General features: G+C 40.9%; 1 protein-coding gene across 13 annotated transcripts in view; it reads right to left on the reverse strand.

The window, feature by feature from the left end:
• Positions 1-15907, reverse strand: part of Arhgef6 (Rac/Cdc42 guanine nucleotide exchange factor 6) — a 120079-nt gene that overhangs the window by 63961 nt on the left and 40211 nt on the right. For all 13 annotated transcript variants that reach the window (XM_039099908.2, XM_008773653.4, XM_008773652.4 and 10 more), the window contains 3 exons: positions 15728-15812; positions 13486-13610; positions 10462-10663 (listed from right to left, as the gene is read on the reverse strand). In XM_039099908.2, the coding sequence (XP_038955836.1) occupies positions 10462-10663; positions 13486-13610; positions 15728-15812 (412 nt within the window). The remainder of the gene's footprint in view (positions 1-10461; positions 10664-13485; positions 13611-15727; positions 15813-15907) is intronic.

Genomic DNA, 15907 nt, shown 5'->3' on the forward strand with positions numbered 1-15907 from the left:
GGTGAAAGAGAAGTGAAAGCAGAAGCAATCGGGAGATGATGAAGACAGGAATGTAATAATGAGCAATTATCAAAGTTTTATCGGGCGCATTTCCTACAATTTGTAGAGATTTTAATTAGAACTTAAGTTTTTCAGTTATTATTCAAGCTTATCTTAATCAAAATAAAACTTTTGAGCCTTTTGCAGTGTATCACATTCATAATTCCAGTATTAAGGATGCTGAGGCAGGAGGACTGTCATAACTTTTAGACTAGCTAACAATACCTAGAGAGTTGCAGGTCAACTGAGCTATGTAACAAGACTGTCTCAAAAAAAAAATGAAAATCACTTTTTAGGTGTACAAGCAAGGTCTATAACCACAGTGCATGAACCATGCCCCATCTCCTTTGTCTCAGAAACTAAGTAAGGTCAAGTCCCGTTAGTATGTGGATAGAAGATACCAGCAAGATGTGGTCACCAATCAGAGGCAAGGCCGCGAAGAGTGCATTTCACTTATGGAGAGCCTGCTAAGACACAGCCAAGGGCAGGAAAGGCTGAAGGAATGCATAACACAATTGAAACACAATGTTCACTATGCAAAGGAGAATGAAGAACAATCATATGCGAGAGAGGTAGGCACTGTAGAGGTCCCTTGATGACGAGGAAAAAGACTTAGTGTTTTGAGAACATATGAGGGTAAAGGCAGGAGAAATCACAATGCATCATCAACATGTGAAATTGACTAAGAGCAAACCTAATAAAAGGTTTACATTGTTTTAAAAAGAACAATGAAATCATCAAAAGCTCTAATAAGACTGTGAGAGGAGCAACACAGAAAGAGAAAGGGAGAACAAATTATTATTAGGGGCTATGAGATGGCTCAGTGGATAAAGGCCCTTTCCAAGAAGGCTGGCCACCTGAGTTTGTTCCTTATGAAGGAGAGAACTCACTCTCAAAAGTTAAGTTGTCCATGTAGCCTCTGCTTACACAAACACATACATAAACACACACACACAGAGAGAGAGAGAGAGAGAGAGAGAAAGAGAGAGAGAGAGAGAGAGAGAGAGAGAGAGATTTAATTGTAATTTTTTAAAGAAATAAATTACCAGCCAAGCAGTAGTGGAACACACCTTTAATCCCAGCACTTGGGAGGCAGAGGCAGGCAGATCTCTGTGAGTTCAAGGCTAGCCTGATCTACAGAGCAAGTTCCAGGATAGCCAGGGCTACACAGAGAAATCCTGTCTTGAAAAAACAATACTACTACTGTTAGAAGTAGTACCAACATCAGGGAAAAAACAGGTTATTAGTACTCCAAATTCTGGGAAATAGGGAATATTTTTATTTAGTTTTGAAATATGGTTTCACCTATTCCAGGCTGGCCTCTAACTCCTTATGTTGGAGAGGACGACCTTGACCTCCTGATTCTCCAGTATCCACTGCCTGAGTGCTGAGATTATAGGTGTGCACCATGGTGCTTTACTCTGTGTTGCAGATTGAACCCAGGGCTTCCTCCATACTAGGCAAGCACTTTACCACCTGCGCTACAACCCCAGGCCCAGTTTCTGGTATTTTGTTCTTTTGCTCTACACTCCTGCCTTAAATTATCACCCTGTGAAGCTCTCTCTAAATTCCACACTCAGCAGCATTCAGATAAGAAATAAATATGTGGAAGGGCTGAGGGCTAGTTCAAAGTGGCCTAATCAGAAGCATGAATGCACAGACATTTGTGGTAACATTTCTAAGGCACTGGTAGAACAAAGCTGGCCAGTTCCACTCAACTAATGACAAAGAATCAGTAAACATCTTTTAAAATGGATTTTTCGGCATGAGAGAACATACAGCAATGTCACACGTGCACAGGAATAAAAACTCCCCATTCTTACTGCAAAGACTCCTTTACAATTCATTTTGTAAGCTTCCCTTGCTTTTGCTGATGTCCAAATTTCTATTGCCTGTTGCAGGCGACAAAAATAAATCTAGGGACCGTTTTTCTGGACATGAAGCATGTATGTGAGACAGCTGGTGGATTAAAACAGGAAGTCCAAATGTAAAGCTCGACCCTAGCTTTGGTTTACAATTATGAGGAAGAGTAGTTTCCTAACGGGCCTTAATCCAAACCTAGTTAACCATGGACATAATCATCCTTCCTGACTGATTTCACGACTCCTTAACAGAATCAGTTGCTGAAAAGGAAATTTGTTTAAAATCCCTTCGTCTAATCATGCTTGTTTCAACATGTTGCTGACATGGAAATTTTCCCACTGGAAAATAGAGCGTCTTTCCTTTTGTTTCTTTCTTTGGCCTTTTTCTTCCTTTTCCTTTCTTTCTTCCAGGTTTGTTTTATGATAAGGTTTTGCCAGTAGCCAGGCAATACATGGTCATTATCCTTAACATGCTGAGCACTGGGATTACAGGTGGACCCCACAATGCCTGGCTTGGGGAAAAGTGAATAGAAAACCCTCACAAAGCCTTAGCTTTCAGGGTTCAGAGGGTAAAGATGTTCGCTGTTTGCTGCCAAACATGATGGCCTCAGTGGGATCCCCTAGTAGGAGCGAACTTCCTCTTTCCCACAGAACCAATTACAACAGAACCAGCAGAATTAACACCCACAATCTGTTCTCTGGCCTCCACACCCATGCTCTGACATGTCATAGCCATACATCTACACACACGAATGGATAAGTACATCAACAATATAAGAATTTCAAGACTGGGCTTTTAGATAACAAAGAAAACAACGACAAAGCAAGAGAATGAATTGCTAATAGTTTGGGACTTGCTTGGTCAAGATAGCCTAGGCTATATACTGAGGACCCCACTGTAACTCCCCTCTTCCTTTTTGTAAATGAATGAATATTATAGCTATATTCTCATAATGCATTTGTAGGAATGCTTTTGCTATATTAACAACTTGTTCATTTATAGGTTATCACTGATTTATAAAAGAGAACTTAAGTTATACAGATGACTAGTTTTTTTACTTACATCTAGCTCAAATGTAATAAAAAAAAGTCAGGATTCTGTGACCAAATTCATATTATATGTATTTTTATACAAAGGCCAGTACAAAACAGTTGTTAACATGCATGCAGGTATTGGGAATTGAACCCGGATCCTGTGAAAGAGCAGTAAGTAGTTTTAGCTACTGAGCCTTCTCTCTAGCCCACTGGTAGCTTCTTGATGTCACCACTGTTCAATCATCTTAGTGAGAGATTTTTATCATCGTGGTTATAAGAGAAAGTACTCTCTCCTCTCTCACACCTGTGTGTGTGTGTGTGTGTGTGTGTGTGTGTGTGTTTGTGAGAGAGAGAGAGAGACAGACAGACAGACAGACACACAGACACACAGAGACACAGAAAAAGACACAAAGAGAGACAGAGAGACACACAGAGAGCGTGAGCTACTCTATTTCCTGCCTTTCTATAATATTTTGTGTGTTGCTCTTTATATGCTACACTTCTCTGGAATCCCTCTCCTCTCAAAGAGCAGGGGCAAGGCTGCCTCTATGCTTCTGGTCACAGTAATCTCTTCACAAGATGTACAGTGGAATCAAAACCTTAATATGCCACTCCCTGAGGACAAATTTACCCCAGCACTAAGAATTCTTATGAATGACAGTCTCTAGAGGTGGAAACTGCATGGCACTCCCCTGGCACAGCACTCTGCTGGGGGTGGGGGTAGGTTATATGGTTCTGGGCTTGCTCTGTCATTACCTTATACTACATGGGATTACAAAAATACTCTTCACATTAGTTTGAATGTGTCACCCACCCCCAGGCTAGGTGTATGAATTTGTCAGAATTACTGACTATCCATGTGACCATATGACCATGCCTTTGACGCAATAAAAGAGAGAGAGATCACTCAAGTTTTTCAGTTCCATTCCTGAATCAGCTTCATGAATGGTTGATGAGGTCATACAGCAGTGAGGTTTAAAATGCTAAAGTGATGGGTCATGTCTGTGGAGTACACATTTCATTTATGAACCACCTTCAACCCCCCTAAAGACTAGTCTTGTTTTCTAAGCTTACATATCAGCAAATTTATGGAAAAAATTATAAAAACATAGCCATTCACAATCATTGAATACAATGAACAAAAAGTGTTCTTTGGTAACATTTTGGTAGATTTAGGCTAGTTCACTATTTTGTAGAGCCAGCGAAAGTTGGGATGGGAATGAATTCAAGTCAAGAAAGCCTTAGTGTTCACCCAGCTTTTCCAAATAAAAATATCCTCATTTATACCAAGGTAACCTTTGACACTTGTTCAAAGCTCACCCTGCTCAGTCTGACCACAGAAGTTCACCAATTTTCCTTGACCAAGTCCTAGGACATACCTTATCCTTGCTTCCCTTCTGGACCCATCTGTAGGTTCCCTGTCTTTAGCATCCATCTCAAGCATTACCTCCCCCATTAAGTTTCCCACAAATTCTTCACTCTTACTACACTCTCTGCCTCTGAATATTGCTGGTCTGCACTATATTTCCTACTCTACCATCCTCTGTCCTATATTGCCACTTATGTATTTCATCTTCAAGTTTTCTCATTGCTTTCCTCCATATTCTGCAGTTGTCAAACAGGTCATCATCTTTAGTACCAATACTTTCCAACCCCCAGAACACACATATCTCCCCCTCACCCTTCTATCTTCTTTCTGAATGGAGTCCTGTACTTTATGAATCTATCCTCTATTACTAAAACAAAATATTTATAGCCAGGTACTCATGAATATTGGCCTGTTTATCTCTTAATTCTAGAAGCTGAATGCCTAGAATTGGGTGGCCTTATTTATTTGGCCTCTGGTAAGGGCCTTTTTGACTAGATCACAATATGGAAGAAAACAGGAAGAGAATCATCCCCATACAGAACATTGCACAGTTAGATAGAGATTGCACAGTAGGACAGGAGACCACAGAGAATCAGGAGTCCAGTTTACTATCCTTATAACAAACACAGATAAACTATTCAAAGTGCCTGAAGAACTACATTAATCTTCCAAACGTGCTGTCTCTAAAGTCTTACCTTGTACTAGATTCCACCACACCACCACCAACACACTGGGAGCCAAGCTTCCAGCAAGTGCACTTTTGAGGGGACACACTCAAAACATTTTGAACCTGTAGCAAGCACAGGTCAAACATCTCATTTGTCTGAAGCAGTGTGCTAGGCATGATGGAAAAGGAAAGACATAGAAAGATGAGAAAATGAGTCAGGCATGGTGGTGCAAACCTGCAACTCTAGCACATGTGATGTGCAGGCAGGAGAATCAATAAATCAAGGTCATTCTCATTTATATAGTGAGTTTGAGGTCAGCCTGGAAAAGCTAAAGAAGGCCCTGTCTCAAAAAGGAAAAACAAGGAGAAAGAGGAGGATGGTAAAAAGAAGGGATGGGAAGGGACAGGGGAAAAAAAAGAGAGGAGAAGGGAGGAAAAAGGAAGGGATGGAGGTAAAGGAAGGAAAGAAGAAAGGAAAGAAGAGAAAAAAAGAAAGAATAAACAAAAATGAGTAATCTTTCCCATTACTCCCATCTGTGTGGGATCCTTAATGCTCGCCATAACATCTTCAGCTACATCACTAAACATATTGTATTGTAATATTGCCCTCTCCCACTAATCTGCAAGCCAATGATACAAGAGTCATTCTTAAGCTTTTCTGTCCCACCAGTGTCCAGGACAATAATATGCTAATCATGATGATAACATACACCCTTAAGGAGCTCATCAAGGTGAACCTCTAGATTTGAAGATCTCTTCATCTCTTCTTTTGTCCACTGGTCCTGTTTCAGCAATGTCTTCTACATGTATCCAACTTTTCTTTCTCTCCACTATCGTTCACTATCTATACAGTCCAGGCCACAGTAGACGCTTGAAATATCACTTTTGGGAAACTCAAGTATCTTTCCAAACCATATATTATCGTCTATTTTAAAAAGGTTTGTTCAGACATAAAGAAGATTCCACTTGGGTCTTAGAATGTAGTTCATTGGCAGAGTGTTTGCATAGGACATATGATACTTTGGGTTCCATTCCTAGCACCAAATAAACACCGTGTGGAACAAACCCTGCAACCTCTGAACTTAAGAGATAAAGGCAGAAGGATCAGAAGCTCTGAATTGTCATCTTCTATGTAGTGAAATCAAGGCTAGCTTGGGCTTTGTCAGACTCTACCTCTCTATGTGAGACTCTATCTCTAAAAGAAAAAGCATAATAAAATAGTTATTTTCAGAAAAATGTGTAGATCTGTAGGTCATAATGTTAAGGAAAATAAGCTAGACTCAGAAAGACAAATAGTACATGTTTTCTTATCATACACAGAATCTAGATTATATATGTAGGGCATTAAAGTAGAAAGATAACTGTGAGGGGAGGGAACAGTCTTAAGAGAGATATTGTGGTTCAAATAAGAATGTCTGCCCATAGGCTCCTATTTGAATGCTTACTCAACAGGAAGTGGAACTCTTTAATAGGATTAGAAGGATTAGGAAGTGTGTCCCTGTTGGGGTAGGTGTGGCCTTGTTGGAGGAAATAGGCCACTGAAGGTGGGCTTTAAGGTTTCAAAAACCCATGACAGACCCAGTTTCTCTGTCTGCCTAGGGATCAGATGTAGTTCCCAGAGCCTTTCTGCATACCACCATGCTCTCCACCATGATAAGAATTGGACTAAACTTCTGAAACTATAAGCAAGCACCGAATGAAACACTTTTCTTTCTTAAGAGTTGCCTTGGTAATGGTGTCTCTTTACAGTAATAGAACAGTGACTAAGACAAGACAGGAGAGGTGAAAATAAGGGTGATGTGTGGGAGAAAGAAAATATGGCATATTTTCTCTTATGTAGAATCTATATAATATGTATACACACATATAATGACATTAAAGCAGAAGCGGGGTTATTCACAGGAGGAGAAGGAATCGCAGGAGATGGAGAGGAAAGCTGGCACAGGGAAGTGGAGACTATGGCAGTATAATAATGAAGCTCGCTCATTATCTTGAATATTGCCTTTAAAAATTAATGTTTAAAATGTTAATAAAAAATAAAAAGCAACGTAAAATAGCCACACCTTTCTACGTGGAGCTCTAGCTCAAGGGCCTAGCCTCCTTACATGTACTCATTCTCAAGGAAAAGCCTCCTGATTGCTGCCCTATGTCTTCTTATAAACATTCTTTAACTCACTCTCTCTACCCTTCCACCAGTCAGAACCATTTTCAAATCTTCACAACCAAGTTCAAGGGCTTCCCCTCAACTTAGGAGAGTGCTAATCAAATTGTTTCTTCACTGTTCCAATTGCCTCTGCTTAGACCTTGATCTGTATTGCCGCCTCGGCCTCATGCTGTTATTATAGGTTAAGCCTAAGAAGGTCCCAGGGGCAGTCTGTGAGCAACATTGTTACAAACACCCTAAGTGGTTAGCAGATACTCAATGGACAAGATGAATGCAATTTTAACACATACTTCACAAAATTTATTTATTTTACAATATGGTCTTTTTCTTTTTCAGAGTCTGAAGTTTTTACTGGTATCTACTCATTACATACAGGATGATGTGGCATATATACAATTTTTCAAGTAAACCATATATTTTGACCATATTCACCTAACACAAGAGTTTGTATGGTTTTTTTTTTTTTTTTGCCTTAATTTTTTGAGACAAGATCTCACTCTGTAGCCCAGGCTGGCTTTGAACTCATGGGCAATCTCCTGTCTCACTCTTCAAAGTGCCAGAAATTACACGCTGAGCCATCACCCCCAGACATTTAACAAATATTTACCAAGCACAGACAAAGCAGCAGAGCATATCTGTTCTCGTAGTACTTACACTTGAAAGGTTCCATGTGGGCAGTAAATGAAAAGAAGAAATAAACCTGTTGGCTATTAGGGGAAGGAAGGGTTGAAGCAGGACAGAGAGATGGATAGAGGCAGCAGGGAGAGAATTCAGCTCTGTCCTGGGTGACTCAGGAAGGTGCTGGCTACAATGTGAGCCAGACCTGAAGATCACAAGGCAAGCAGCAGTGCTGAAATCCGAGGAGAGCATTGTCGATGACTGGGCAGCCAGGTAGGCCAAGAGGCCACTGTGCATAAGGTGGAATGACTGATGGGGGAATGAAGTCATTAAGGACAAGGTTGGGTAGCACTACTCTGGTGGCACTGACTTTTATGCTTTCTGGGAGGAGCCATGATTTGAGTTTCATTCTTAATGAATCTCTCCGATTTCTTAGTTTAGAGTAGATTACAGAAGTGACAAGGACAGCAACAGGGAAGATGAGGACCCAATGACGGTGAGCTACATGAGAGATGCTCATGTATGACCCACATACATCAGACCCTAGGCTTTTATTACATCATGAGCTTCTTGAATTCTGAAGCCTGACCTACCCCCAATAGCAGGATGTTTCTAGGGATCCCCTAAGTGCTCAAATCAGGCCCAGAGCTTTCTACTCTGAGTCTTAAACTGGACTATCCTAAAAAAAAGCCTGAAGGGAAGGGGGACCAAGGCCTAGAGTGGTACATAAAAGATGAGACACATTGCTGTAAGACATCACAAGGAGAGACATGCTGTTTATTTCCAATGCCCTGCAAGCTATGCTTGGAATTTTCAGGCGAGGCAGCAAAAGCTGTTGCTTTTAGTTTTGCAGATGAGGACTGTACCAGGGAACATCAGTGCAAATCTAGAAAATGGGTTAGGGATCCTGACAAACAGATATGTCAAAGCAAAGATATGGCAGGAGGTAAAGGTGGGCTGTAAAAATAATCAGAACCAAGGAGATTCCAGGCACGGTCTGTGAAAAGACTTCAGAGCTTAAAAAGAAACGCCTCAATTCCAGTAAATAAAAATGTTGAGGTCTGGGACTCTGGATCAGAGGTAAATCACTTGCCCAACATGTACTAGGTAGGACCATGCCCAAGCATGACAAAAACTGATGAGAGATCCATGCAAACAAAAATTTATAAATCCTTCACAAACACAAACACATTCCATTAAATGAGACGCTCCCATCCCCTATCCTAGAACACAGAAAGTGGCACGGCTAAATTACAACTTAAGTTCTTGAAGGAATATCTTCTTAAAGCGATAGTTACCTGAAAAAAGCTACGGAAGGAGAAGGAATTTTCAGCAACTATACTATACTTATGGAATATTTTATTTAGAGTGAGTCTATATTTTCATTAATTAAAAGTATCATTGTGAAAAGATATTCTGTGTATATGTGAGCATGATGTGTGTAGGGGAAGGGCTCTCCAGCCATGCCGAGGTCAAGAAGTGGCTGCTCTAGGCAGTTGCTTCTCTCCTTCCACGTTTCCATGGGTTCTAGGATCAGACAAGGGCCAGGCTGTACAGCAAGCACCTTCTCCCGCGGGGCAGCTCACTGGCCCATACAATATTGGTTTTTATTTTTTAATTAAAATTATTTGTTTGCTTTAGGAGGCATGCACTCTGCTGTATATCTTGGGGTCGGAGAATAACCCTTGGCAGTTGTTTCTTGCCTTCTACTCTGTGGGTCTTGGGGCTTGAACTCAGATAGACACACTTGGTTGGAAGCACCTTAATCCACTAGACCTACCAGTTTGGAAGCACTAAAATAAAAACGAGTACATACAAAAGAAGTAAGACACTGGGAATCAAGCCACTGAAAGGAGCCCTTGGGTAAATATTTTTTTTAGAAAAGAAGAGCTATGATAACAGCACTTTTATCTGTCTATGTATTATCATAAACTGGTTCTGGAAGGGTTCTGTCTATTTCTGTCGTTGGTTGGTTTGAGACAAAGTCTGAAGTAGTCCAAGCTAAAACTTCTTTTATAGGAAAGGATAACCTTAAACTCTTAACCCGCCTGCTTCTACTTCCCCAGGGCTAGGATACCAGATATACACCACAAGACTGCTAATTTCTGCTTATTATTCTAAGAAGAATCTTCCTTCTTTTTTAAGAAGGACAAATAAGTTACCAAAAGCCTCTGAAAGAGACTTCTCAAGAGCAATTGGAGTCTATTTTGTGTTCATTGTTCAAGAAAGGGAAAAGTAGCTCATGATTTACAATAAGCTAAGGGCAACCTTGTTCTCAAAGTGGTCAGACAGCTTTCTGCAGGGAGACTGTTATCTCTCTCACACATCTCTGAGGCAGTCTTAACAGTCTTGACGTCTGCTGAAAGACTGGAGAGCTAAAAAGGGAAGTCAGCTCTCAGCTTCTCTTGTTATTGTCCTCTGCCATGGTGATTCTGAGAGGAGCAGGAAGGACTCTGGGCTAGACTCAGTGGGCAGAGAGGCTCATGCTTACAGTCGAGCAGTTGCCTGAACATTGGATTCCTTTGCTTATTTAGCTTTCCCGTAATCTAAATACAGCTTTGTTTCAACATATCTAATTATTCCCAGTTCTAGTCTAGTCTTATTTTGGACATACATGTATCAACTGTGTTAAACAATTTAAAATAAAACATTTTCAATAACAATGCCAAGAAAGAACGAGTTTTAAGACTTTAAAAGCTTTACTTACCACTGGGTTTAATTTCTCGAACATAATTACTAGGGAACCATCCGGTTCTCCCATTTAATGTGCCTTCCCACCAGCCTCCTTCTTCAACTCGAGTGACATAAATGATGTCCCCTTTACACACTGACAATTCATCTTCATTGGTCTGCTTGAAGTTGAATCTTGCCTTTACTATCAACTGGTGACTTCCATTTTCCGTCATCTCCTAGAGAAACAAAAGCCACATCAGATTAACTGTCTAGCTAATGGATACATGCATAGACATTATGCATATGTAGACAAAGTGGAGTGATGAAAATTATAACCCCAGGAATCTGTTCAGCAGTTAACAATGCTGGTTCCTCTTAAGGACCTAGGTTGGATTTCCAGCACCCACATGGCAGCTCACAAACATCTGTAATCCCAGTTCCAGGGAATCTGATGCCTTTTTCTGGCCTTTTTGGGCACTTTTGTAAGTGGTGAACAGACATAATGCAGATAAAACACCTATACCCTGGAGCTGGGGATTTAGCTCAGTGGTAGAGCGCTTACCTAGGAAGCGCAAGGCCCTGGGTTCGGTCCCCAGCTCCGAAAAAAAGAACCCCCCCCCAAAAAAAGATTATTTTAAAAAAACACCTATACCCACATTTTTTTTCAATTTAAAAAAGAGTAAAACTCCAAGCTCATTTCATTTGATTACTTTATTTTTGTGTTTTTTTGACAATGTCTCATATTAGCTCAGACTGGCCAGGGCTTCACTCTGTACACTGGGCAGGCTTCACAGCAGTTCTCCTGCCTTTCAGCCTCCCAGAATCTAGGATTGCAGGCATATGACATTCTGCCTTGCCTAGCCTAGCCTCAGCTTTGAATCTAGGAGTCTACAAATAGGTCCAGGGGAATTTACCAACCCCTTCGTATCCATATGCAAATGTTTTCAGGGAGATGATGACCTGAGTTCCCTTCCTGGAGCCCATGGTGGAAGGAAGGAAGGAAGGAAGGAAAGAAGGAAGGAGGGAGGGAAGGAGGGAGGGAGGGAGGAAAGGAAGGAAAAAAGGAAAGAAGGAAGGAAGGAAAGAAGGAAAGAAGGGAGGAAGGAAAGAAGGAAAGAAGGAAGGAAGGAACTGACTCTTAAAAGGTGTTCCCTGATCTTCACGTGCATCTGCATTCATACACAGATAAAACACACAAACAACAACAACCATAATAATAAATTTTAAAATAAAAATTGCATTTCTCAGAACATATATTTTTGAGAGAGTCACAGCTTTCATTCTCCTCTTCATTTTCTAAACCTGGCTACTTAGCTGAACAAGCTACTAAAGTAAACTAATACACCATTCCATCTTGCTTCTCTCCAACATAAAACTCGGTGTAAATATTAGCTACTAACCTACTCTTGGAAAAATCACTCCCACCTCACAGTTACTAACAAATCTGAAGTAGGCCAGCGCCCCGTCATAAGTAAAGATCAGTTAGGCTGTGATCAATATTAAGCTGGATAGGTGAAGGTACACATGCATGATCTGAACACTTAGGATTTGAAGGGGAAAAGATAAGGAGTTCACGGGTATCCTCCACTACACAGAGAGTTCACGGTCAGCCTGGGCTCTATGACACTACCTCATAACAGTCACAATTATGTAAGTCAGAAGTTCTGGGTTTAACATCTGAAGGTCATAGATCCTTATGAGACTCTCATAAACCCAGTGTAGCTTTCTTTGCTCATATTAGGTTACCCACATGAGCTTTTATACACAGTTTAAGAGAGGGCAAAGAATATGGTGTCATAGCATTCAACAGCTTTTCTATGGGGCTGCTTGGCAGTAACATAGTTGGCCGAGTGCTTATCTGGCATTCAAGAAGCCCTGCTTAGATCCCCAGCATTGTGCAAACCAAGTACGATTGCACACACCTGTAATCCTAGTTCTTAGCCGGCGGAGGCAGGAGGATCAGAAGTTCAAGGTCATTCTCCCCCCAACCTTCCCCAGGACATAGCAAGTTTTATGCCCTGCTGGGTTATGCGAGAGCCTATCTGAAAAGAATGAGAAGGAAGAGGTGACCTCAAAAGGATAAGAAGCACCTGTTTAGACGTTCTGGAAATAACAAGTTGTGGTGGCCTACAGTAAGCCAATATCTTTGACAAGAGTGAAAGAATAGAAAATGGCATTTCCTCCAAAATCAAAGTTTCTAAGATTGTGGTTCTTAAGCTGTGGGTGGAGACCCCTTTGGAGGTTGAAAACCTCTCACAGGGGCTGCATAAGACCATAAGAAATCACAGATATTTCCATTATGATTCATAACAGGAGCAAACTTACAGTTATGAAGTAGCAGTGAAAATGATTTTATTTATGTTGGGGGTCACCAAAACACGAGGTACTGTATTGAAGAGTCACAGCTTTAGGAAGGTGAGAACCATAGGTCTAAGAGCAGATTTGAAGACAACTAGGAGATCCAGTATAGAGATGTATCATGGGCTCATATTTAAAAGTGGTTCTTCTTTTACACACCAAACTTGAATGTACAATATAGCCCAGGTTAACCTCAAACTAGTGATGTTCCTGCCTCAGTTTCCAAAGAGCTGGGAATGCAGGTTTGTGCCACCACATCCAGCTAAGCTTCCTTCTTGCTCAATAGGAATGCAAGGAAACAAAAGAAACTGCAATCAAGACCAGAACAATAATGAGTATTTATTGATTGCCTGTGAGTGCCAGGTAATAATTCATTCTAATTAGCTCTTGGGGTAGGGTAAATGACAGCAAAGGACCATCAGGAGCACTCATAATGACTGACATTTGCATAGCATTCCCAGTTAGTGACTAGCTAAATTCTAGTAAACAACAGAGCTTCAGCCCTGAGGAGTTCCCCTACCTGCTTTCTCCCAGTATTCCAGCTTGAACAGAAGTTCACTCTGTACCTCATACTCTGGTGAAACCCCAAACAAACAGAATATCTACCTCAGTGCACATGGAAATACATGGGAGATGTTCATCCCACTTGAGAGATTTTTAAAACAAAGTGGAGTAGGGAATGGGGACAGATGCTACTTACCGCTGCCTTTTCCTCGCTTTGCTGCTCTGGAGTTGTGCTGGGAACGGCTGCCTGTGGGTTTGTCTGAGAGCTGGTCGTAGCACTAAGAGAAGAGGACCGTCCACATGGTCTTTCTGATAGCTGATCTGTGAAGAGAGGAAAACAAATAAATAAATAAAACTTGCAGCAGGAAACCACCTACAGTACACTCTAGCCCAGGACATTGCCGAAGCCATCCTAGTGGCTTCTGGGATACTATCACTCTGAACAGGCTGTGTTTTTAGGCTTCCCCCTCCCTTTTTTCTTTTCAATGGCCAACTTTTTTCTTCTTAACCTTACTGGCCACTGCTGTCCAGTATAATGAAAAACAGCGGCAGAACCACATTTTCTCCTAACCCATTTCCCTACAACTTTCCCTTACGGAACCAGTTGCCACAGTATGTATGCCGTGTTACCCAAGGCAGACCTATATCGGGTACCAAACAGCTGTTTGTGGCTCTTAATACTTTGGAAATATTTCAAATTTCTCTCTTTGTTTGTTGGCTCATAACTTACGGGTTCTTCGCTTACATGTCAAAATATGTGTGGCCCACATAACATAAAGTCTCCCTGGTGTTTTGGGGTGGGGTGGAGAATCAGAATGAGGGAGAGGGTGTGTTTGAGACAGATGCAATCTTGGTGTTAGAATCATTTTGTAAAATCAAACACTGGAGCTTTCTCTTGCTTGATTCTTTGTGAAATTTGATCGGGCCTGGGCTGAGCTGGGTGTTCTCAGCACGCTGAGAGTGTACTGAAGGGAGAGGCTGGCTTCTTGACAAATTCAAATGAGGCTTCTTTCTTTTCCACTTATTTTTAAAAGATATAAACTGCAAAAGTCTAAAGCCCAAACATTCCCTAGGCGACAGGCTCAGCATCGAGTAATCTCCTTGAGGCCGTGGGTTTTTACTTTCACCTCCTTGTATTTTTATAAATATCTGTGGTGAGCGAAGAGACTGTAAAACTTGCTAGAAGAGTTTGGCAAAGAAACGTATAATTTGTGTGGCATAATGTTAGAATTATACCATCCTCCCTTCCCAGAACTGGATACTTGTCATGTGCGTTAAATATAGCTACTTGAATTAGCTGTACTCTCTGCCATACGCCTTGCAATAGCTCAAAAACCATTTTTTTTCCAAATAGCAAAAGAACAACTTCAGAGAAGTATTTTTCCACATCTTGCCATTATCTACAGCTCTTTAGGGTAAAACTATAATTACTTGATGGGTTCCTAGATTCTCCGTCCTACTCGGCACTTGATTACATTGTCTGCTCCGCTCTCTAATTGGTTCACGTGGGTAAGTTGAGTCTCCATAAATAGATGGTAATTTTTTCAAGGGCAGGGCCAGATCTTCTACTTCCTCCTTGGCACCTGGCAGTACTGAGCACAGTCGTGTGGCTCTTAAACCAATCAAGCAGCAGGATTCATGTTTATCATAAAAACTCTGGACAGTTTTATGTGGGTTTGAATCCTAGCTTAGCCATCCAGTTTCTAGTTGGGTAACTGTGGGCCAGGCATTCCTTATCTCTAATGTGGACTTTCCCGTCCCTGTATCCACCATTGGTGTTTGACTGATTCAATGAGACCACTTGGAGCTACTGAGACAGCCAAGACCGATGGAAAGTGCTCAAAGCATTTGAACTCACGATGACTACGACTGATATATTTAAGACATGATGTCACAGAATAAACAGCTTTCTAGTACAGTTTTATCAGTTTCCTCTTTACTCGGATTATACTTAATAATCTGTAATACAGTGGATATGAAATGTTTACATAAGCTACTCTCTATATTCATTGGGGAATCTGAGGTTTCATTCCAAGAGCAAAGCTACTGAAAAGCTCTGCTTTGCGACCTATGGAAAACTACAAGAAAAATATCTCTGGTGGAGAAAGGGAAGTGATGGCTGTTTTTTGTAAACCTTATTTTTTAAGGAGGAACTGGTCTTTCCCTTTTTTGTCTGTCTTGTTATACTCAATTGGCAATCCCAAAGCTTTGCATGAAATCACTTTTGGTTTTTATTGTTATGTTAAGATTATTAGAATTTGATATGTGTGCATTTTTCCTTGTTATTCTGTGATGGGTACATTTGAGTTATACAAATTAAGTATTTTATATTTTTTATAAATTTATTTTGGGGGAGGGAAGAAATTTGCATCATTTGAACAGCTGTGGCCATAGCTAGCTTCTAGAAATATGGATCATAAATCACCAGCATGCCTTACCTTCTGTCGCTTTGTTGACAGCTAGAAGGGTATTCAGAACCTTGGAGAAATTGGCCCCAGAATAGAGGTCATCAGGCTCAAACACCTATTAGAAAGGAAATGTGAAACTGTAAGACACTGTAAGTAATCAACTCAACAAATGAAACTGTGAAAAGGCCCCTTGCTTTAGTATTCAAGAGG

The sequence above is a fragment of the Rattus norvegicus genome, chromosome X, assembly GCF_036323735.1.
Source record: "Rattus norvegicus strain BN/NHsdMcwi chromosome X, GRCr8, whole genome shotgun sequence".
In the NCBI taxonomy this organism is placed as follows: Eukaryota; Metazoa; Chordata; class Mammalia; order Rodentia; family Muridae; genus Rattus; species Rattus norvegicus.